This window comes from Paramormyrops kingsleyae, chromosome 18, assembly GCF_048594095.1.
Source record: "Paramormyrops kingsleyae isolate MSU_618 chromosome 18, PKINGS_0.4, whole genome shotgun sequence".
NCBI classification, from domain to species: Eukaryota; Metazoa; Chordata; class Actinopteri; order Osteoglossiformes; family Mormyridae; genus Paramormyrops; species Paramormyrops kingsleyae.
In genome coordinates, this window is record NC_132814.1 from 5,329,556 (window position 1) to 5,351,102 (window position 21,547).

General features: G+C 43.5%; 2 protein-coding genes and 1 long non-coding RNA gene across 5 annotated transcripts; 2 read left to right on the forward strand and 1 right to left on the reverse strand.

Annotated features, from left to right (window-relative positions):
• Positions 1–673: 673 nt before the first annotated feature.
• Positions 674–8,776, forward strand: LOC111852947 (aldehyde dehydrogenase family 3 member A2-like). The gene is made up of 11 exons (XM_023829345.2): positions 674–850; positions 1,794–1,956; positions 2,317–2,548; positions 4,472–4,557; positions 4,671–4,879; positions 4,992–5,109; positions 5,206–5,347; positions 5,806–5,972; positions 6,310–6,409; positions 6,496–6,734; positions 7,286–8,776. The coding sequence occupies exons 2-11, from the start codon at positions 1,795–1,797 to the stop codon at positions 7,298–7,300; spliced, it is 1,470 nt and encodes a 489-aa protein (XP_023685113.1). The 5' UTR covers positions 674–850; position 1,794; the 3' UTR covers positions 7,301–8,776.
• Positions 8,474–20,547, reverse strand: asl (argininosuccinate lyase). Of its 3 annotated transcripts, none has more exons than XM_023829351.2 (16): positions 20,388–20,547; positions 19,306–19,500; positions 17,438–17,521; positions 16,553–16,609; positions 16,321–16,418; positions 15,387–15,464; positions 14,770–14,847; positions 14,364–14,416; positions 14,168–14,230; positions 12,724–12,838; positions 11,353–11,437; positions 11,203–11,262; positions 11,026–11,109; positions 10,801–10,881; positions 10,614–10,720; positions 8,474–10,461 (listed from the first exon to the last, which is right to left on the reverse strand). In XM_023829351.2, exons 1-16 carry the CDS (start codon positions 20,442–20,444, stop codon positions 10,317–10,319), a joined length of 1,440 nt encoding a protein of 479 aa, XP_023685119.2. In that variant the 5' UTR covers positions 20,445–20,547; the 3' UTR covers positions 8,474–10,316. The 3 variants fall into 3 exon arrangements, with proteins under 3 accessions (XP_023685119.2, XP_023685120.2, XP_023685121.2); XM_023829352.2 differs by lacking the exon at positions 20,388–20,547 and adding an exon at positions 19,630–19,885; XM_023829353.2 differs by lacking the exon at positions 20,388–20,547 and adding an exon at positions 19,654–19,884.
• LOC140579566 (uncharacterized) lies at positions 19,910–21,058 on the forward strand. The gene is made up of 2 exons (XR_011983537.1): positions 19,910–20,229; positions 20,323–21,058. It is a non-coding gene; the product is annotated as an uncharacterized lncRNA (long non-coding RNA).
• The last annotated feature ends 489 nt before the right edge of the window (positions 21,059–21,547 follow it).

The window sequence follows — 21,547 nt, forward strand, 5'->3', positions numbered from 1 at the left end:
GTTTCAAGCAGTAAATTTTCTCTCCAGTGAAATACACAAGTGGATTTCTGTAGACGTGGATATCACATCACATCAGATTTTTTTCCCCACTGAGCAAAATGGTTCCCCGTTTAAGTTTTAATTAAAAATAAGGCTTATTCATATCAAATGTGAGGGCTACACTTGACTACTTTTCTCATTTTTGCACCTCCATCCGAGACATTCCTGCTGTGTTTCGTACGAAGACGTTCATCCAAGGTCAACAAAGCACAGTGTGTTAAGTGAAATAGGCATAATTTTGCCAGCTGTGACAATACAAATAATACGACAGTCAAAACCGATAGAAAAAATGGGCAAAACTAAATTTACATAAAAAATTTATTCTAAAATTATTACATTGTAAGCTACATCTTCCACAATATTGTGTATTTTCTAGGTCACTGCACGGAATTGTCATATCCATTTTAAACAAATGATCACGACTGCGGGTAAATACTTAAGTATACAGTATTGTGCAATTATTTTATTATACTAACAACGGCAAACTTAGCTAATCATTCTAAGAATATGACGGCTCCTGCGTCATTATTTGGGCCTGGAGGCGAAACATTCCGGAAAACAGTTTGAGTGACAGTTGTTCTGACCAATCGTGATGCGGCCTGGGACCAAAATGGTCGCTGGGGGCGTGGTCTGTCTAGCCGGCTGGTAGCGGACCTATGTAACGGATCCGCAGGCAGCACAGCCTGGAACTCCAGCTAGCCCGACCAGGAGCGGTTCGTTTGGTCTTTGTTGATTCGCCTACAAGTGGACGTTTGCAGCCGGTTTCTGAGGTCGCTCCTGCCGACACTGTCTTCAGATAAAACGTTTAAAGGTAAAGATCTGGGATCGCCAGCCTCTCCGTACACGGACAAACGTGTCCGTGGCAACACTCATCTGTTTGCGTTGCAAAATGTTTCGACTGAGGAAAAAAAATAAATAAAAACAACGTGGGCTCCGATATTAAATATCCTTACCGGTGGTAAAAAAATGCATTTTGATCAAAATGACCCGTCAGAATTCGCAATAGTGTTAACCCTTGGTAATTATTAAGAGAACCCATCATGATAACTGTGATGGAATGAGGCTGAAGGTCGCGTGCGGCTGGATAGACTTTATTTCTACTTTATAGATAATAAAGCGATCAGTGGCGCACACTAGCATCGTCCAAGCATATAACACACAACTTCATATCCTAGCCTAGTTCAATGTATGACTTTTTAAAATGCCTTATTAGACGTATTCTAACATACGCATCACATGATATCACGTCGATCGAATTACTTCGTGTATTATGCAATGCGAAACTCGATGTTTTTGAAGTTATTTTTTCACTTTTATTTCAACTAATTGGGCTTAAAACGCAACTGACCACTTGTCAAAATACATATAAATAATCACAAACAAGCGATGTCAAAGTAAGTAATGCCCGTCTCCCATTTGGACATTCAGCGCTGACAACAAAATTTAAGACAGTTTAAGAGCAGCGGGCTTTTATTTTAATATCGTTTAGTGAAATTTTAATCGCAGCTTTGAGGACCTACTGGATGAATGGATTGGGAATAGGAAGAGCTCCACGAAAAGTGCGTCACTTCACATAAATGCTGAGCAGGAGCTGATTGGGAAAAACGTGGCATTAATTACGCAACCATTGAGAGTCTTAAAGTGATACACCCACAATCTGCTTCAGGGTCCGGCCAGTGTCCCCTACACCAGGAGGAACCTAATTTCAAATTTAGACATGGTGCTGATAGCTTGGTGATGTTCCCCCAATGCAGCATGTCCCGGGAGAGGCAGGCGGTGGATACAGCCCGCAGGGCTTTCCTTACTGGGAGGTCCATACCTCTAGAGCACAGAATCCACCAGCTGAAATCTCTACAGCGTTTCCTGGTGGAGCGACAAAAGGACATCGCTCTGGCCCTCAAGAAAGACCTCCACAAGGTAGGCGACAGCAGTGGCCAATTTCTTTAGATTTGTCCCTGCTCCCTGAATTGGGCCTGAAGGCTACCGGTGTGCATATGGGGGTGGTGCAGTATTTACTTTTTTGCTTCAACACTTATTTCTGATATAAGATTTTTGCACCATTAATTTCAAGTCTCTTAAATCTCCTTATGAAAATCAAGCAGCTGTTCCTCATCCTGTGATTTATTTATTTATTTGTCCTGGATTGTTATGAGTATGAATCTTTTTCGTTAGCCCAGCTGTTTTTGCAGTGTGTTCATTGCACCATCAGCAAACCGCACATGAGAAATGTCTTGAGTGATGCTTTCGTACGTATGCCTGTGCTCCGCTTTCATGCAGAGTGAGCATGGAACACCTCTATACGAAACGATGGGTCTGGAGGGTGAGATCTCACTGGCCGTAGACCGGCTGGCAGAGTGGACGGCGCCACAGCCGGTGGAGAAAACCCTACTCACCATTTCAGACAAGGTGTACATCCGGCCCGAGCCACTGGGAGTGGTACTGATCATCGGGGCTTGGAACTATCCCTGGGCAGTGACCATCCAGCCCCTCATTGGAGCCATTGCCGCAGGTACGTCCTGGCTCCCTGGAGCTGCCTGTCTCTGCTGGCCAGCCTTTCAGCTCAGTTCCCCATGAAAACTCTGATCCAAAGACCTTTAACATGGACTTTGCACAGAGCTGCAATGATTCGATCACAAGGGCATTTTCTCTGCACTTTAGCTTCAGGATAGTTAGGACAGTTAGGGTGACACTTAGGGCAACCTTTTGAGCAATATTGTTGGGCAATGTTGTTGAGAAATATTCCTCAGGAAGTATTTCATTGATATTGGGCAACAAATTTTTATTTTAAAAACTTTTGGCAGTGGGCAACTTTTTGCGATCACCCAGATACAGATGAGTTGCCCTTTGTCTCACCTGATTGGCAAATCCCTGGGAACATTGTTCAAAACGTTGCTCTGTGTATCATCACCTTTAACTGAACTGCTTCAGGTGTAATAAAGGGCATTTGAACCTTCTGCATGTGCCCCTGTCTACCTCCACATTAGTGGAGGCAATGGCGCTGCTTATCAGATTGCTCAAAATTTGCAGGTTATACTAAGGGAGTGAGTTATCTGGCATAACATTACATAATTATTTCCTGTGAAAGGGCTTCTGTAGGGAGCCTGAGGTTCACGTTTACTCTTCTGCTGGCCTCACACCGCCGTAGTGATGCATCACGGTGGCTCATGAATGGTTCACACTGTGTGGCGGACTCTTTGCGAAAGGTGTGTGACTGTTACACAACTGCCTGAAGTTCCAGCCAGTGTAAACATGACCCAGCATTCTGTTGAATTGGGCTGCCTACTGATATACGTGGTGGTCTGGTTTTGAGTGTGGCTGTTCTGTACTTCCGACGATTCTCCATTACATAGTAGGTGATGTTTCAGTAACTTTAAAAGTGCAGTTTTGCACTTTTTGTATATTATTCTTTGATATTACTAAAGCTATTGTTCTGAAGAATTGCCTGGGACGTGAACGTGTCAGCTTTTGGTGACAAAATACATTTCTTAACAGCTATACTACATGGTCCAAGGTCCAAAAATGCTTGTGATAAAGTGCTCCTGAGACTGATCTGTAAATGACACCTTCTGTGCCAGCAAGAGGACTGGTCCATGTGAAATGTATTTTGAGATGTCCTTGTGTGTACGGAAGAAAGGGCCAGAATTGCTTCTGCAGTAAAAGCATGAGGTTCCACCCAGGGATGCTGCTCTGCTTTAGGGACAGTGCGTGGTTCTGCAAATTAGGAATCTACCTGTGTCTAGAAAGTTGTTAGTTCAAATCCCATGTCTGGCAGAGTAATCATATCATTGTTGAGTTCTTGAACAAGGCCTCCAATAACCACTTCAGGGAGGCTGGATAAATGGCCAACCCAAACCCTGTGGTCAATTCAATCCAATTTGTTTTTATATAGCTACTTTCACAACCGACTTCTCCCAGGGCGTTGTTGTGGTACATTCCTGCATCATTTATACAGAATACTTCAAAAACAGGGGAAAAGGAAGACGGAGCAAGGAAGGAAAGAAAAAAAAATAAGAGAAAGACTTACTGACTTACTTACTTTTGGACTTTTGTCCAAAGTGACTTACAAGTAAAGATGGCCAAATGAAGCTTCATGAACCATTTGCTGTATTGTCTAACCCCACTAGATGGTGCTCTCTGTTAAAGCATGCCCCAAATAATCCGGTCAAAATATACAAGAAATATAAAGCTTCATTTGACCATCACTACTTACAAGTATATAATGTCTCCTCAGTTATATGACAGTGTTAATTTTGTTGATCAGCCGTTAATGCACTCGTAATGGCAGTAATTTCAAAATGTTATTAATACTGTAGTGCTTGTGTGCAAAGAGTATGATGTGATTTGAGGCACGCTGAATGAAATGCAAGTCTGTTCGAGCACATGGCATTGGTTTGATAAAGATGTTAACCGGGGGTGTGTTGGCCCTCTAAAGGTAATGCTGCGGTAGTGAAGCCGTCGGAGGTCAGCGCTCATACTGCCAAGGTGATGGAGGAGCTCCTCCCCCTCTACCTTGACAAGGTACCCACATTGGAATGTGTGTTTATCTGTGTCTCTGTATCAATGAGACCTGCCTGCGTTTGTGTCCGTGTCAGTTGTCCACCATGAATGACAATGTCTTCTCATTGCTCCAGGAGCTGTACCCCGTGGTGACAGGTGGGGTTCAGGAGACCCAGGAGCTGCTGAAGCAGCGCTTCGACCACATCTTCTATACAGGGAACAGCACAGTGGGTAAAGTTGTGATGGAGGCTGCTTCCCGCCACCTCACCCCCGTCACCCTGGAGTTAGGGGGTAAAAGCCCCTGCTACATCGACAAATGCTGCGACCTTGCCATTGCTTGCCGGTATGCCAGAAGGTTGCAAGTTTAAGGCCAAAGAGAAACTAATGCGCATAGATAAGGACATAAATTGTTCTAGCCATGTTACACTGACTGTCTCTTGTTCCTGGATCCACAGCCGCATTACTTGGGGTAAATTTACCAACTGCGGTCAGACATGCATCGCCCCAGACTACATTCTGTGTAACCCCTCCATCCAGGACAGAGTGATAGAGGAAATCAGGAAGGCAGTGAAGGTCAGAGAAAATGAAAACCAAAAATAAACTTCTGTATTCTGTCGAGGTCTCCTATGTTTCAGCAGATATGAGTCTGCTGCTTTTGTACCTTTTCAGGAGTTCTACACAGATGACCCGAAGACTTGTGCCGATTATGGCCGCGTCATTAACGCACGGCACTTCAAGAGGGTGATGGCAATGATGGAGGACAGCAAGGTGGCCCTGGGCGGGGAGAATGAAGAGTCCCAGTGCTACATTGGTATGTAACTTGGTCCATTAGTGATGGACAAAATGAAGCTTCATGAACCATTTGCTGTATTTTTTTGACCCCACTAGATGGTGCTCTACATTCAAAAAAGGGCACAAAGCAAACCAAGAGCACTATCTAATGGGGTTAAAAGGACAATTGGTTCGTGAAGCCTTATTTCGTCCATCACTAGCGTCCATTTCTAAAAAAGACATTGACCATTTGTTAGGTGATACATACAACATACCATAGATTTTATAATATTTTGTATTAACAGTGAATGAACCTTCTGCAGTTACATGGTGGGTCCTATCTAGTGATTCTCTATCTGTAGTTAAGGGCAGCTGCATGCATGTATTGTGCTTAACATTTCCTTGTTCCATGTACTCGTCCTCTTAGCCGTTTAATAGCCCTGGTTGTGCTTATACCGATTCAGTTCCAGCTTTTACATCTGCATCCATTCTGTCTAGCTCCTACGGTGTTGAGGGATGTGAAGGCTGAGGCCAAGGTGATGCAGGAAGAAATCTTTGGGCCTTTGCTACCCATAGTGCCAGTCAGTGGTGTCGATGAAGCCATCCACTTCATCAAGGAGAGGGAGAAGCCACTGACTCTCTATGTCTTTTCTTCAGACAACAAGGTAGTGTCCCCAGGCATGATATGGTAGCGCCCACATACAACGAGGGCCTGCCTGTTTGTTGTGAAGCACCACCCATATGCTGTAAAGTTCTCCAGTTCCAGTCCTGAAGGGCCAGTTTGCAACACAGTTTGCAGATTTCCCTGCTCAAACACACCTTAATCAGCTCACATTTCCAGGTTTAGTAGTACAAGTGTGTTGCAGACTGTCCCTCCAGGATGGGAATAGTTGAAACCCGGTCTATACCTCGCAAGTTAGTTTGATTACTTGCTGGATATTTGGCTTTCCCGTGTTTTATATCGTATAATTTTTTAATAGCAGCTCTGTCTCACTCTCACAGCTGATCCAGCGGCTGATTGCCGAGACGTCCAGTGGGGGCGTCCTGGCCAACGACTGTCTAGTGCAGTACTCTGTCAGCGCACTGCCCTTTGGAGGAGTGGGTAAGTCAGGGAGGCCATGTGTTGCAGGTTAGATGAATTTATAGTCACTCAGTGTTCTAAATGCTGAACTTTGTCTCCCCCTACAGGCAACAGTGGGATTGGCACCTACCATGGCAAGCACACCTTTGACCGACTGAGCCATTTAAAGAGCTGCCTGGTGAAGTCGCTGGCCATGGAGAGCCTGAACAAGATGCGCTACCCACCCCATACGGCGGAAAAGCTGGGCTGGGCTCGCTTCTTCATCCTCAAGCAGGTTAACGTCAGCCATTTAGGGTGGCTGGCCAAGATGGCCCTGCTGGCTATAATCGCCGCTGTCGTGCTTCAGGTAAGCAGTTATGAGGTGCACTACTTTCTTAATCCATTTAGTTTGGGGGCTCAGTGGGGACTCCAGAGGTTTATAGCCTGATTTAAAGAAAACATGTGACTGTGTTTGTCTCAGTTATAATAATAAAAAAAATTGATCTACTTCTTAAGCTTCCCAAGTCACAGAAGCTTTGTCATCAGATGACCAGCTGCATGTAATTTTAGTGGGCAAAGGTTTCACAGAACGGTCTTTGTTTAAGGATGATGAAAGTGCTGTGTTCTGAACTGAGATCAGATTTCCAGGTTAAATGCTTACCACACCCTGCTTGCTTCAATCCAAATGTTCTTTGATCTTAAAACTGTGTAGCTGGCTTATTTTGAATGAGGCTGGAGGCAAATTAATCTTTTAATCCATGTCCAGTTATGAAAGCTGATCAGTAGCTGTAGGCTTTTGTGCTGATTGGCTGCTGTATGCTTGTTGATGCTGTGTGCTGATTGGTTTTTGCTTTATTGGCGTTTGCTTATTGGTTGCATTTTGTTTGTCACTGATTTGTGGGTTTGTGTTCCTTTCAGAGGGTTTTGTGGTGAGGCAGCTGCCATCTGCTGATTATTTGCAACCAGGACCAGATGCTGATGTAACTGCTATATCTTCCACCAGTGTTACCAGAACACTGTGGCACGCTTGAAACTGTTTGAAAATGTTTTATTAATTTTTTAATTGTGCTGTATTGCACAAAGGAAAAAAGGCCTTGAATGTTTTAGCTCGATTTTGCTTATGTCTTTAACATTCTTGTGCTTTCAGGCCTCTGCCTGAAATTTAAGGAAGGAGTGAGATTTGCTTCTCTGACCCATATCTGTTGTTCTTATATCAGAAAGTCTGTTTGTTTCCATTAGGGTGACCAGATAATCCATGTCAGGCAGGACACTTTGAGCTGCTTCAGGTTTTACAAACTACTTTAAAACTGAAAGGCTTCAGTGCTAAATAGCTCAGTTGTTCAGTGGTCCAGTGACTGGTTTGTTTCCTTGACTGAAAGACTCATCCAGCTGTTTCACACATTATCCAACTCATCCAGCTGTTTCTAACATTAGTGACATGCATGATTATAGGAGACTGACCAATCAGCATGCAGCAAGAATTCATTGCTTAAGAGAAATCTAACTTAGCTGCCTATCTTGGCCAGGTCTCCCTTGCAAAAGAGATTTTTAATCTCAATGGGCTTCTCCTGGTTAAATAAAGGATATAAATAAATAAATCTGGGTGCTTTTAGCTGAAATGGTAGTTTACAAACCCTGTCCTAGCTCGAAGGGTCCTCCCTGACATTGATTATCTGGTCACCCTGGATTCCATGAGGGATCGAGGAATCACTACTGAATTGGATGTGCCAAAACCCTGAGTTGTGTATTGTGGGAACAAGGAGGAGGTCCAGAAATCCACGAGAACCTGCTCATTCAGGCCTGAGATCACACTAGGGCTGGCCACCCTTATGCTGTGGCACAGGGAGTAGTTTCTTACAAAACCCTTATCACAGGGGTGAGCAATCGTATTCACAAAGGGCGCAGGTTTTTGGGATAACCAAAAGGTCAGCTGTTCGAACCCAGGTGCGAGGACTTTTCAGCCAATCAGTCCTCTAATTGATAGTCTAACTGGGGAGTTGCAGCGAAAACCCGCAAACACAATGGTCCTTTCTGGATAAGATTACCCACCCCTGCCTTATCAGAACATGGGCTACTCTTTTGTAAACAGTATTGAACACAACCAGCTCCCATATTATTTGATTTTATTGCATTTTTGATGCAGTAAAAATAGCTTTGGCTCCCATGTCCAGACTTGGCTTAGGTAAAAGCTGCAACAGTAATATTTAATTCAGGGAAAAATAACTCATTTTAATGTGCCTGTTCGTCTTTATGATGGCAATACTATGCAGTTTTCATTCCTGACACACAATTTCATTTTTTCATGAATCCTCCTCTTTTACTCTAATGGATTTTAGAGTACGTAAAGCATTCAGATGTTTACTGCATTGTAACCTGTTTCATTTCAATAAATTTGATAATCCCTAAAAATGGTTTCTTCTGTAATCTTGGAACACTGACAATTATTGCAATACAACCCACTGGTTTATAATCATACTGTGACTTAATTTAGTTTCATTTTAAAAACGTTCAGATTATTAATACTGCAAAGTTTGTTAATTATGGTGCTGATATAGTTGTGGACTTAACAGATTTATGTACAGTTCAGCATTATAGGGGAAATGCCGTCCCATTCAGTATTTCAATGCACCCAAGCTTATTATATACTACTTTGTATTATCATGAGGGTTTTCTTTTTTGAGTAAAAAGTTCTAGTTTTTTTGAAGATGAGACAGGAAGTCTGTTTTTATTCTTTGATATATTGAAATATTCCTTCAAACCTCTTTAAAATCTGGCAACCTGCATTATTGTGAGAATAAGCTAAATGCTTTTCTAAGTATTCATGGGCCTTTCTGATATGACCCTCTGGTAAGGCTGGCAAACTATATCCCAAGTAAATTTTACGAACACAAAAATACACAAATTTCATGCATTTTGATGAATGGATGACTGAACTAACTCAGAGAATATTACTCTGGTGGGATGGAAGGGGACGTGGGAGATGTTTGTGCAGGTAAATCGTGTTGAGGGCCTGCGCTCACATTATTTAGGGGATAATAGCTGTACTGCTGAGGACAGCGATGCTGTGACTCATCACAAACCCCCATTGTTTGTTTACGCTAACACGCCTGCACCCACCAGCGCACTGCACAGACATTTCTGTCACGTTTGACCTGTTATACTTGTTCTCCTTCCTTTTTTAGTTTTCAGGACTGAGGATTTCTTTAGGTCACAAATGTTATACATTATAAAGTTCCCCATTATGAAAATGCCTCCCATCTACTTGGGCTCAAGGCAGACTGGTCTTTAATAATGTGATGTACATTTCATAGTTTTTTGTATGTTGATTTTGTGTCTGGTCCTGATTTGCCTGCTTAACAGGTCACGAAAAAAGTATATTTGCCGCCACCTAGTGGTCATTTATTTAAACAGCAGAACATAAGTGATTTAAAAAAAATAATAATAATAGAAGCTATTTTGCTTTTGTTGTTGTACACTTTTCAGAAAAGTAAATACAGTGAATGTATAACTAATTGAGAAATGAGGCACCCCAGAGGTGTCATTAGGCCTATTTTTTTGGGGGGGGGGCTTTTTTTTTTTTTTTTTAGCTCCCCAGAACAAATATGTATCTATTGACTTAAGTCATGAATAGTTTTTTATATTATATATCCTCCTGAGACCCCACCCATTCATTTATGTCCATTGTAGTTGTTGTTTTTGCATCTATCTTTTCACTGATGTAAGGAAACATTTATTCCTGTTGTACACTAAAGAAGACATGCTGTGAAATTAAAAATAAAAATACATTTGAAAAAAATCTCAATTGTAAGATGTGTTATTTCCTCCAAAGACAAATAACCTATAATTGAAGGACACTTTTTCCCTTGGGTCTCAGGAGGATATGCTTGTTTGTCATCCCCCCTCGGGGCACACAATGAAATGGTTTTGAGAGGGCATGGGAGTGGATAGCTTAGTTCCCGCTTGCTTTCATCCAGTCGCGAAGATGCTGAATCTGGGCAGAAACGCTGCTCCGGGCAGTGCCTCCGGGGGCGCTGTACTGTTCCACGCTGCTGGTGTAGTCCCACACCACAGATACGTCGCTGTCAAACAGAGGGCTGCACATACAGAAAAGATTGGCTACCGGGATAGGGAGGAAGCAGGCATGCAAAAATACACACTCACAGGCGAGAGTAGTTAATGCATCTAGAAGACTGATTCCTTGGAGTGAATCTTCCATCAATGAATGGTGAGCACTCGTCCCTCTCACCTGACTGTACGGAGGTCTTCCAGAGTCAGCTGGTTAACGGGAATATTCTTGGACTCAGCCAGGGAAATTGCTTTCCCAGAGCAGCCATGGGCATCTCTGAATGGCACCTACAGTATATGACAACAGACAGAAAAACAAATGAGACAGTACAGGCACAGGGGACAAGCCAAAGATAGGCTGCACTCACCCCTTTTCTGACAAGGTAATAGGCCAGATCAGTAGCCAGCATATCAGGACTCAAAGCTGCCTCCATTACTGTGGGATTAATCTGCGAGGGACAGTAAGACACCTTCACTGCTGTTGTTTGACACACATTTCTTTTTGTCACCTCTGGCATCAGCTTTTCGTTGTAAGAGACGAAACAATCAAGAACACATGCTGAAGTGTTTTTGGCATGGATGCGGTCACTCACTGTCAGTGTGGAAATGACCCCCATGGCCACCTGGAAGACGTCATGCAGCGTGTCATAGCAGTCAAACATCGCTTCTTTATCCTCCTGGAGTCAATTAGAGGAAGAGAATGACTGCTTTGTCATTCAGGGTGGAACTTGGATGTGTCAAGTCAGAGTCAGCTTGGACATGGGCCTTACCTGCAGGTCTTTGTTGTACGTGCTGGGGAGTCCTTTCAGGGTCATCAGAAATCCAGCACACTAGGGCAAAGATGGGAAGAAGACACTGCAAAAGAGCTCAGAATGACAAGATATGTCTTAATCGGCTTACTTTAACTATGAGTGGCTCACCCGACCAAACACTCGTCCCGATTTGCTGCGTATCAGTTCCAGGCTGTCTGCGTTCTTCTTCTGGGGCATTAGGCTGCTGCCGGTGCTGCTCAGCCCAAAACACAGTCATTACTGTCACTGTGAAGACAGTGTCCAAAACATCTCACTGTTACTACCATCAAGGTAAAATTACTATACAGTAGTGATGGACAAACTGATGCTTCATGAACCATTTGCTGTATTTTTGACCCCACTAGATGGTGCTCTCTGTTCAAGAGAGGGCATGAAGCATGCTCAAAGCAAACCAAGAGCACCATCTAGTAGGGTCAGAAAATGGCTCATGAAACATTGGTTTGTCCATCACTACTATACAGCAATCTCTCTGTATCTGCAGGTCATCCAAGACCTACTGCAGATAGCTGAAACCATGGATAATACTGAACCATCCGCAGACTCCATATATATGTGATTTTCATGTATTTATGTGAGGTAATTGATAAATTACATGTACATTACTGACATACAGTAATAATAAAATACATTTTATATTATTATACAGTACTATACTCTCAAATGAAAGGGATTTCGACATATTCAGGATTCGGACAGTACAGCAATGGAATTATGTCATGTATCAAGGGAAGATGGAGTAATAAAAATCATGCTAAATATACCAATCAAAGGACAAAGGAACATACTGTTAGACATTTTACAATTTTTTTCAGACAGCAGTAAACTACAGATAACTGAAACCATGGATACGAGAGCTATTGTACTCTTTGACAAAAGGTTTTTATTGTCAACATCATGGTGATATCAGTCACCACACTCTCCATCACAGTGGTATCAGTCACCACACTCTCAGTCACGGTGGTATCAGTCACCACACTCTCAATCATTGTGGTATCAGTCACCACACTCTCAATCATTGTGGTATCAGTCACCACACTCTCCATTACGGTGATATCACTCACCACACTCTCAATCATTGTGGTATCAGTCACCACACTCTCAATCATTGTGGTATCAGTCACCACACTCTCCATTACGGTGATATCAGTCACCACACTCTCAATCATTGTGGTATCAGTCACCACACTCTCAATCATTGTGGTATCAGTCACCACACTCTCAATCATGGTGGTATCAGTCACCACACTCTCAATCATTGTGGTATCAGTCACCACACTCTCAATCATTGTGGTATCAGTCACCACACTCGCCATTACGGTGATATCAGTCACCACACTCGCAATCATTGTGGTATCAGTCACCACACTCTCCATCACGGTGGTATCAGTCATCATACTCTCCTTCAGTGTAACATTACCATGCTTTTCAGCAGGAGGTCAGCATTCACCATTCTCCTCCACATGCTGTCAGTACCCTCACCTGTAGGCATCAGAGAGGCTGACGAAGGAAAATTCCTTTGTGGTGTACAAAATGAGATCCTCGGACATCTTGCTCAAGTGTGTCAGACACAGAGAGGCCCAGAACAGAAATTCAGCTGTAGAGAAGGGCATACATACTTTATATTATGGAATTATATACATAAATACACACAAATACAAACGGATGTATTTTATATGTTGCAACTTATTATTTGTAAAATTCATGCTAATACAGAAGGTAAACATAATGGTATATATCTTTATTTGTGAATTAAAAATAGTCACCATGTGATATGACTAGGAGAATCTTCCATTATCATTTGTATGAAAATCTATGATATAATATATGATACAATATATACATGCTGTAAGTTTCCAGTATTTTTCTTATCTGAACACCATGCAGCCCTAACTGTGTGGTCTACATACAGCTGTGCAGTCACCATGCAGCCCTAACTGTATGGTCTACATGCAGCTGTGCAATCACCATGCAGCCCTAACTGTATGGTCTACATGCAGCTGTGCAGTCACCATGCAGCCCTAACTGTATGGTCTACATACAGCTGTGCAGTCACCATGCAGCCCTAACTGTATGGTCTACATGCAGCTGTGCAGTCACCATGCAGCCCTAACTGTATGGTCTACATGCAGGTGTGCAGACACCATGCAGCCCTAAATGTGTGGCCTACATGCAGCTGTGCAGTCACCATGCAGTCCTAACTGTATGGTCTACATGCAGGTGTGCAGTCACCATGCAGCCCTAACTGTATGGTCTACATGCAGCTGTGCAGTCACCATGCAGTCCTAACTGTGTGGCCTACATACAGCTGTGCAGTCACCATGCAGTCCTAACTGTGTGGCCTACATACAGCTGTGCAGTCACCATGCAGTCCTAACTGTGTGGTCTACATGCAGGTGTGCAGTCACCATGCAGCCCTAACTGTATGGTCTACATGCAGCTGTGCAGTCACCATGCAGTCCTAACTGTGTGGTCTACATACAGCTGTGCAGTCACCATGCAGTCCTAACTGTATGGTCTACATGCAGCTGTGCAGTCACCATGCAGCCCTAACTGTATGGTCTACATGCAGCTGTGCAGTCACCATGCAGCCCTAACTGTATGGTCTACATGCAGCTGTGCAGTCACCATGCAGTCCTAACTGTGTGGTCTACATACAGCTGTGCAGTCACCATGCAGTCCTAACTGTGTGGCCTACATGCAGCTGTGCAGTCACCATGCAGCCCTAACTGTATGATCTACATGTTTACCTTTTAAACAACATTTGTACACCACATTTACAGTAAAGGTCTCCAATTCCCTTCCCAGGCTGTAATCCTTAATTTCTTAATGGATTCTGAAAATTATAAAAATACAGGGTCTACTCCAAATGTACATTTTTACTATACAAGTCTAAGTGAATTAATATGTAAATTAGCTGACTTACCCACAAAATCTCTCTGTCCAATAGCATCCATGCTGTTTATACTGACGTCATCAAAGGACAGCTCTGTAGAAGGAAAGACCGACCAGTAGAGGGTGCCTACTGACTGCAGTGACAATGACAGCTACAACAACCGGTTTGTTTTGGTGTGAACCACTTGCACAGGAGAATCCTGCATGGCTGTGTGATGGAGGCCTACCTTTACGAAGGAGCTCCCGGTCAATGTTAAATGGGTTGCCAGCAATGGCACCACTGGAACACAAAATGTGAAGCCAGAATAAATGTTCAGGGTGCCACAAAGCGCCACAAGAAATTTGTCCAGACATTTCTTATAAACATTTGCCACTCATAGCCACAGTCAATCATTATTAATTGTTAAACACTATTTAATCAATTCCACAGTAGGAGGAAAGCAAAGCTCTGGAAACAGAAAATAGACTGCCCATGCATTTTTGTAAAAAAAAATTTAATTGTCTTGTTGCTTAATTGATGTTACTAATTTATATCAGAATAGCCAGATATTTTACCGAACTCAATCAGGTTTAATCTGTTACAAATCTGAGTCCTTCATCGCAATTCCACCAACAGCCCAGTCTACCAGATACCTTCCTAAGGGTAAGACGTTCACCCGTCTTCGAATCTCCACCAGGTGATCCGTGTCTCTGCTGAGGGCAACTGCATGGCTGCGTGGGGGGAGAAATGGATCTAAATAATCAACTAAACATGAACATGCTATGACACGCTCAGATTAAGACTGCTATCCTGCCTAATAGAAAACAAACTGGAACAATGCAGTGTCTCTCAGGTATAGTGCGCACAGAACCAACACCAGCACACTGTCAGAAGAAAGGGTACAGCCCTGGTACAGTTTTATTCCTCAATGTACAAACAACATCAATGTACCTCCAATGGTACAAAAATGTTCCTCAGTCCATTTATGTACCTTAAAGTAGATTAAAGTACCTACAGCTAGGGTACAACTGGCAGACCCTAGAGGGTACAGCCCCAGTGATAAGTTATTATACCATCACAGGTACTTTTTTCTGACAGTGCAGTAGAAACATCACTGGATGCAAACAGGTGCTATTGTCTGATTATTAAACGTGGAAAAAGCTTGCTGGTGTAACACACAGGGCTGCAGCATGTTGTCTGAAAGGCTAGGCAGGCTGTGTTTCTAGTCAGCCAGGCTGTGAGCCGTAACAGTGAGGAAGTAGCAGCCAACCTGAGAATCCAGTGGCTCCACCTGATTGGTTGGGCCCTCTGCATGTGGGTATAACCAGGAAACAGGATGTTGATCTCTCTGTGGGCCAAGAGATTTGTTGATTGAATGGAACCGGTCAAATTAGATTTTAGAGAAAGTATTTTACTGGGAAATTTTAATAATACCACCACAGAGCTATGGAGGCTTTCACAACTGATTTTTCTCACTGGTAGACTTGTATATGTACACTATACAGAGAAACGTATTGTGGTACCAACTTGTCCAACATCTCACTCTGAATCAAAGGGTATTAATATAAAGCTGACTAAGTCAATATACAGTTCTGGGAAGGCATATTCTGTCCATTAGACATCAGAATATTGCTTCAGGGTGCGGCCACCACTTTGCAGCTTAACTTGCTCCCAGATGTTTCCACATCACAATTACTTCACCAGGGCAGCTCTAGCAGGATAGATAGGTGGAATACTGACTTGCTGGAAAGGTGTCCACTGCTGACCCATGACAGTACTAGGCTGACTAACCTGTTCTATCTGACCACCCATTCTGCTGCCATTGTTTGATGGCTCTATGCTTAATTATTTTGGTGATCAGTGTTGACACACCACAGCACACAACAATGAAATGTGTCCTCTGCATTTAACCCATATGTGACATAGAAGGGACCTTGCTTAAAGGTACTTCAGTAGTACAATCTTTCATTTACAAGTGCGCTTCCCTAACCCCAAAACAACCCTAAGCTCTCCCCATTGGGGAATCGAACCCCAGTCTCCCACGTGATAGGCAGGGATACTCACCACTATACTAACGAGGAATTAACAGGTTATATAAGTTCTACGCCTGCATGTTAGCAATGGGTGTGGTTTATGTGGCCAGTAATTACTCTGGGTGTCCCAGTACTTTTCTACAGTGTATTTCTGCACGTTGTGTCTCTTACGCTGCAGCCCGCTCCACCATGGTGCTAATGAGCTGCATTATGTCACCCTTCAGAGTTGAGATTGCATCACGCAGCCATATCCTCATGTCAGTCACCACCTGCCAAGCCAATCAGAATGCGGGGCTGGAATTACCACACGGCAGAGAACAGACCACTGGGTCTGCCCAGTGTCATTTTCACTGGTATTGCATGGGAGGTATTTATGTGACGACCAGCACAGCGGTGACCAGACCTGATCATTCCTGCTCCGGCCAGTGTGGAGCTTCCCAGCCGCGTCTCCTATCAGCTCCTAACAATCAGGACGAGAAACGGACGTTAAACAGTTAACTTAGGAACGGCTGTAGCGAGGGAATCCCAAAAGTAAAAGTGGAAGAATACAGTCGACCCTTCTGCATCGCAACTTTGCCTGTCACAGTTTTCGTACAGCACAGGGTCAGCATAAGACATTAAACAGGAATTTTTGGGGGAATTTTGCAAAAGCTGCAGACGGCATGACAAGGCCATAAGATGATGCACAAAAAGATGACTCACAAATACATAAAATACATGTTCAGTCCTGGTTTGGGGAACCCCAGTCATGTTCCTGATAGCCTCTCATGTGATATCTAGCCAGAGGCGTAAGGACAGGACAGGCGAGGCATGACACTAGCCGGGACCCTCGAGCTGGGCTGATTACATAGTACACTGCAACAACAAATCTGCTATATTTGTGTATTTTGTTTTTCACAGTAAATTGAAAAGAAAGGAATTGTGTTTATTAAATTCACTTTGTTGATATCTTTGATTTAGACTTCATGCTAAAATAATGGTGATAGATTTTAGCCTGTTGGGGGGGTGCATTGGAGGGCCCCATGGAGTTTGCTGCCTAGGGCCCCCAGTGTCACAGGAATCGCTTCTATCTCGCAGTGTTATCTGTATCTTGCTCTTCTTGTATCTTTTCGATTTTCTTGCCAAGGGGGACCAAAAATGTTTACAGGGCTTTTCCAGATGGAGGAGGCCTAACCCCTGTGATGTGGAAGGATCGACTGCATACCGAAGCTGTTCTGCTCAGACGTTATTAAGTGGATGGTTCCATTGGGACGTCAGCATAAATAAGTCCCCCAGTGGTGACCCTAACCTTTAGCCGTCTCTCATTGGCTGTGTGAATGTCCTCGTCAAAGGGCTGGATCGCGAAGGTTCCTGCTGCCCACTCGCCAGAAATCTGCAGGCTCAGCGAAACAGAAAGACAATAAGAACAAAAACATTGCGCCTTATTTGCATAAGAGCCCAAAGATGAACCAGCATGGCAGACCCTGTTTGATTTATGCTTAACAGGTAGCATAGCCAGTAGCTCACTGCGAAGCCCCATTATCTCACAGCTCCAGGACTGGGAGTATGGGATCCTGTGTCCATTTTTCATTCAAGTTTGCATGCTCTCTAAGTCAAATGAGCTCCTCCGGGAACTCCAGTTTTCTTGCCCAAAGACACGCAGTGAGGATAACTGGAATCCCCTAATTGCCCATATCGTGTGTACCAGTGTGTATCTGCGTATGATGCCTAGGATATGTTTCACCCCATAACTAATTTTACTGGGGGGTGCAGAGGTTGCGCCCCCTACTGGTCAGATGAAAATGCTATTTGAACCTACTAAACTTAACAACAGAACAGCCCGGTGGTGCAGTGGTTAACACTGTTGCCTCCCACTGCTGGGACATAAGTTCAAATCTCTACTGGGGTTCCATGTGTTTGGCATTTGCATGTTCTCCCCATGTCATCGTTGGGTTTCTTCTGGGTACTCTAGTTCCCCCCCCCACCCCCTCCCCCACACAATCCAAATACTGTGGTAGACTGGAGTTATCAAATTGCCTGTAGGTGTGAGTGTGTCCTGCAATGGGCTGGTGCCCCATCCTGGGTTATTCCTAGCCTTGTGCCTGTAGCCACTCCTGATAGGCTCCAGACCCCCCATGACCCCAAATAGGATATTCAGTTTCAGAAAATGGATGGAAATTCAATAACAGGCCATTATATTGTAATGGATGGAAATTCAATAACATGCCATTATTTTGTAATGGATGGAAATTCAATAACATGCCATTATATTGTAAAGTTATATTTGAGAATGTAGCTTGTGTTAGGCATATCAACATGTGTAAATGCACTCAGTACATTTACATGGCACTGGCTGGGATGATATACTTTATTGATCCGTGGGTGAAATACTTTAATGAAAAGATGGAGAGATGGAGGTAGTGCCGCTGCATATGCAAAAATAGGTGTAGATCTGTAACTGCTTTGGCCCATTTGGCTGATACTGATAACAAAAGCGTATAGGGTGGCCGACTCTCACACATCTGTCGTGACTCCTGCTTTCAGACTCTCACGTGCACTTAAGAAATCTTACGGCAAATCTATATTATTCCATTATAAACCTAAAATTAGCTACATCAAAAGCGTTGGGGTTGTTTGCAAACCCTACAGACTATTTACAAGGTAATGTAACTGCTACATGCATGTAAATACGTGTGCAGACTTGCCTCGAATTGAAAATCTCAATTGACCAAAGCTTGCAACCCTGCCATTACATTTAATGTTTGCCGGTACAGTGTTTTGCTGACGAAGAAATTTACACCACGTGCTTCTGACACAGTTGTAATCAAGCAATCTAGTTAAATCGACCCTCCCCCCACCTTTTTCACAAAATGACTGTGCCTAGAAAAACCGCAAAACAGCCAGTAGACAAACAGGTACATCAACATGGAGACCAAACCCGGTAGAGCGTCTCGGGCGACGCCCACTGTTCAGTGCTGTGATTATCAGAAGGGCTTTACTCTACTGCTCATTTTTTGTTTTTGAGCTATTTTTTGGTTATGATTTAGCGCTGAAAGTCCCGGTTTATTAAGTCAACATATGTATTCGTTATAATAAGCAGCATTTACTACCTTTAAGCGGAAATCTGTAGTTAATTTTATGACCGACATGTGCTATGAAACTCTTCCGAGCGCTCACCTTGTCCAAGCCCTGCACTATCTTCTCCATCTCCTCTTGGCTGACCAACCCGGCTTTCTGCAGTGCCTTCACGTACCCCTTGCTTCCTCGGATATCTGCGTCCCACATGCGCTGGTCGTAACTGATGGAGGCGTTGAACTTCTCCATGATCGGGTCAGTGCTACCAGCAAATCTCCCGCCCCACAGCTTGTTTCCCTGTTTGTGTTATAATCCCAAACCGCAACATTATCCACATAAACGACAGCTTAAATAACAGTGAGCAATATGTAATATGACTCTATATGAATATTTCGGATACTTAACTAGAAGGCAAATCGCGCGCACCAGGTAAAGATAAAGTCGCGTTACCTCCTGGCCTGTCATATTGTGCCGGGATCCGATCGCAGTCTTTGAATATGCCCTTGAAACTATCTCCAGACTCTGCTGGATCTCTGAGCCACCTAAAAGCTTCAAAGTGTAAATGAAATTTCACCGAACTGTAGGTCTTTATACCTCTATACCTTTGATTTTAGTTACAAAGCTGCTGATGCATGTCGTGCAACAAAATGTGATATCTTCCTGGAATCCTCAGTAAAGGATTCCAGCAGGTAGGTTATGTATGAAACGCCCGCCCCCTCCTAAACTTTTAAAACCACGATTCATAGCCAATCAAACTCAAAGGTGTTGCACAGTAAAAGTTTTACGTTCTGTCATCAAATACAGAAAATGACATTAAGAATGCATTACAGTGATATGATCTACATAGTTCTGATCCGTTAAAATATAACAAGCCCAGTCATGTGCCTTAACCAAGCGGTTGTATTTATTATCTTACGTTTCTCTCGTCTTATCTGATTATACAGAAGAGAAATGTACACTGGCATCCTGAACAATACTCCAAACAGAAGGAATGTCCTGTAATGTTCCGTGTTTTCTGTCACGCAGGTGTTTACAGTACACGTGCTTAATTACACTTTCTAGTAAATAAAATATATTTCCAGCAGGTGAACTTTGCAAAAATCAATCTTTATTTTGCAGGAGACCTTTTGCCCCGGCCTGCTTAGGAGGTTTTGGTGAGGCTGTGCAGACATGGCAGAGTGTACCTCATCTTTGTGGTCTATTCTTTCACGTGGCTCAGTGTGCTCAGCCTCTGTGTCCATGATCAGCAGGTTGCTGATTCAAGCTTGACCTTGGCCTGTCTGCAAGGCCCTTAACCCCCAGCTCCCTGGGCGCTGCTGCCCTTCGCGGACCGCATGCTCTCACCTACAGAGAGTAAGTTGGGGGGAGGTGTAAAGAGAATTTCCCCCTGGGGATCAATAAAGTATCTATTATTATTATTATTATTACTACTACTACCTAGTATAGGCTCCTGGGGGGTATTCCACAAAGCAGGATTAAGGGAAAGTCTGCCTTTCTTTAGCTACTTTCATGGAATACCCCCCTGGGCCACCTGTGATTAGGATTATTGTTTATAAAAGATGGATGTACAGCACTTACTACAGTCTTCTTGTCCAGAAAACACAACGCCCTGATTTCTCCTACAAAGCAAGATTTTCCACTTGAAATGTGGTATCTGGTATAAATTCATCAGATTTTTGTATAAATGCAAATGCTCGGAAAGTGCTCTGTGGCAATTTATCAGCAGGAAATTAAATAAAAGATGTCAATATGTGGAAAAATCGAACTGATTCATTTCAGTGCCATTACAGTGAAACGTAATATTGTTTATAGATAAAACCTTCATAATAAACTATGTGGCCTTGGTGTCTCCCAAGCATAAATTAGCTCCTGCTGTATAAGTAGAGAGCATCTGAAACATGTAAATAGTGGTAAATAACGCTCCCTCACCATATCCGGGCTGCCTCTGCTGCGCCTACCCCGCAGTGGCCAGGTGCAGCTTTCTAATTCTGTACTATATCTGTGTAGCAGAGCTGAGAGAACAGAATAATCCACCACACATTCACAACAGCTCTGCCCAAAGCCCCTCCCTACCACTGAGCCTAATCCCCTAGTCTGTCTGTCTGCACTATCAAGCTGTGTAGCTTAGAAGACAACCCACCCAAATCACAACACGGTCGGCCATTTTTATCAGTGTGTCCGCTTTGTGTAGCATGGTTATCGGTCTGATAGCCTGGGCTTTCATTTGGCTTCTGTCTCATGTGACTGTGCTCGACAGAAAATGACTAGAGAACTAGGTGTCCCTCGAGAGCTGCTCGATACAGAGTTTCCTTTCCTTTGTTCCCCCCCCCCGGGAGCCTTGATC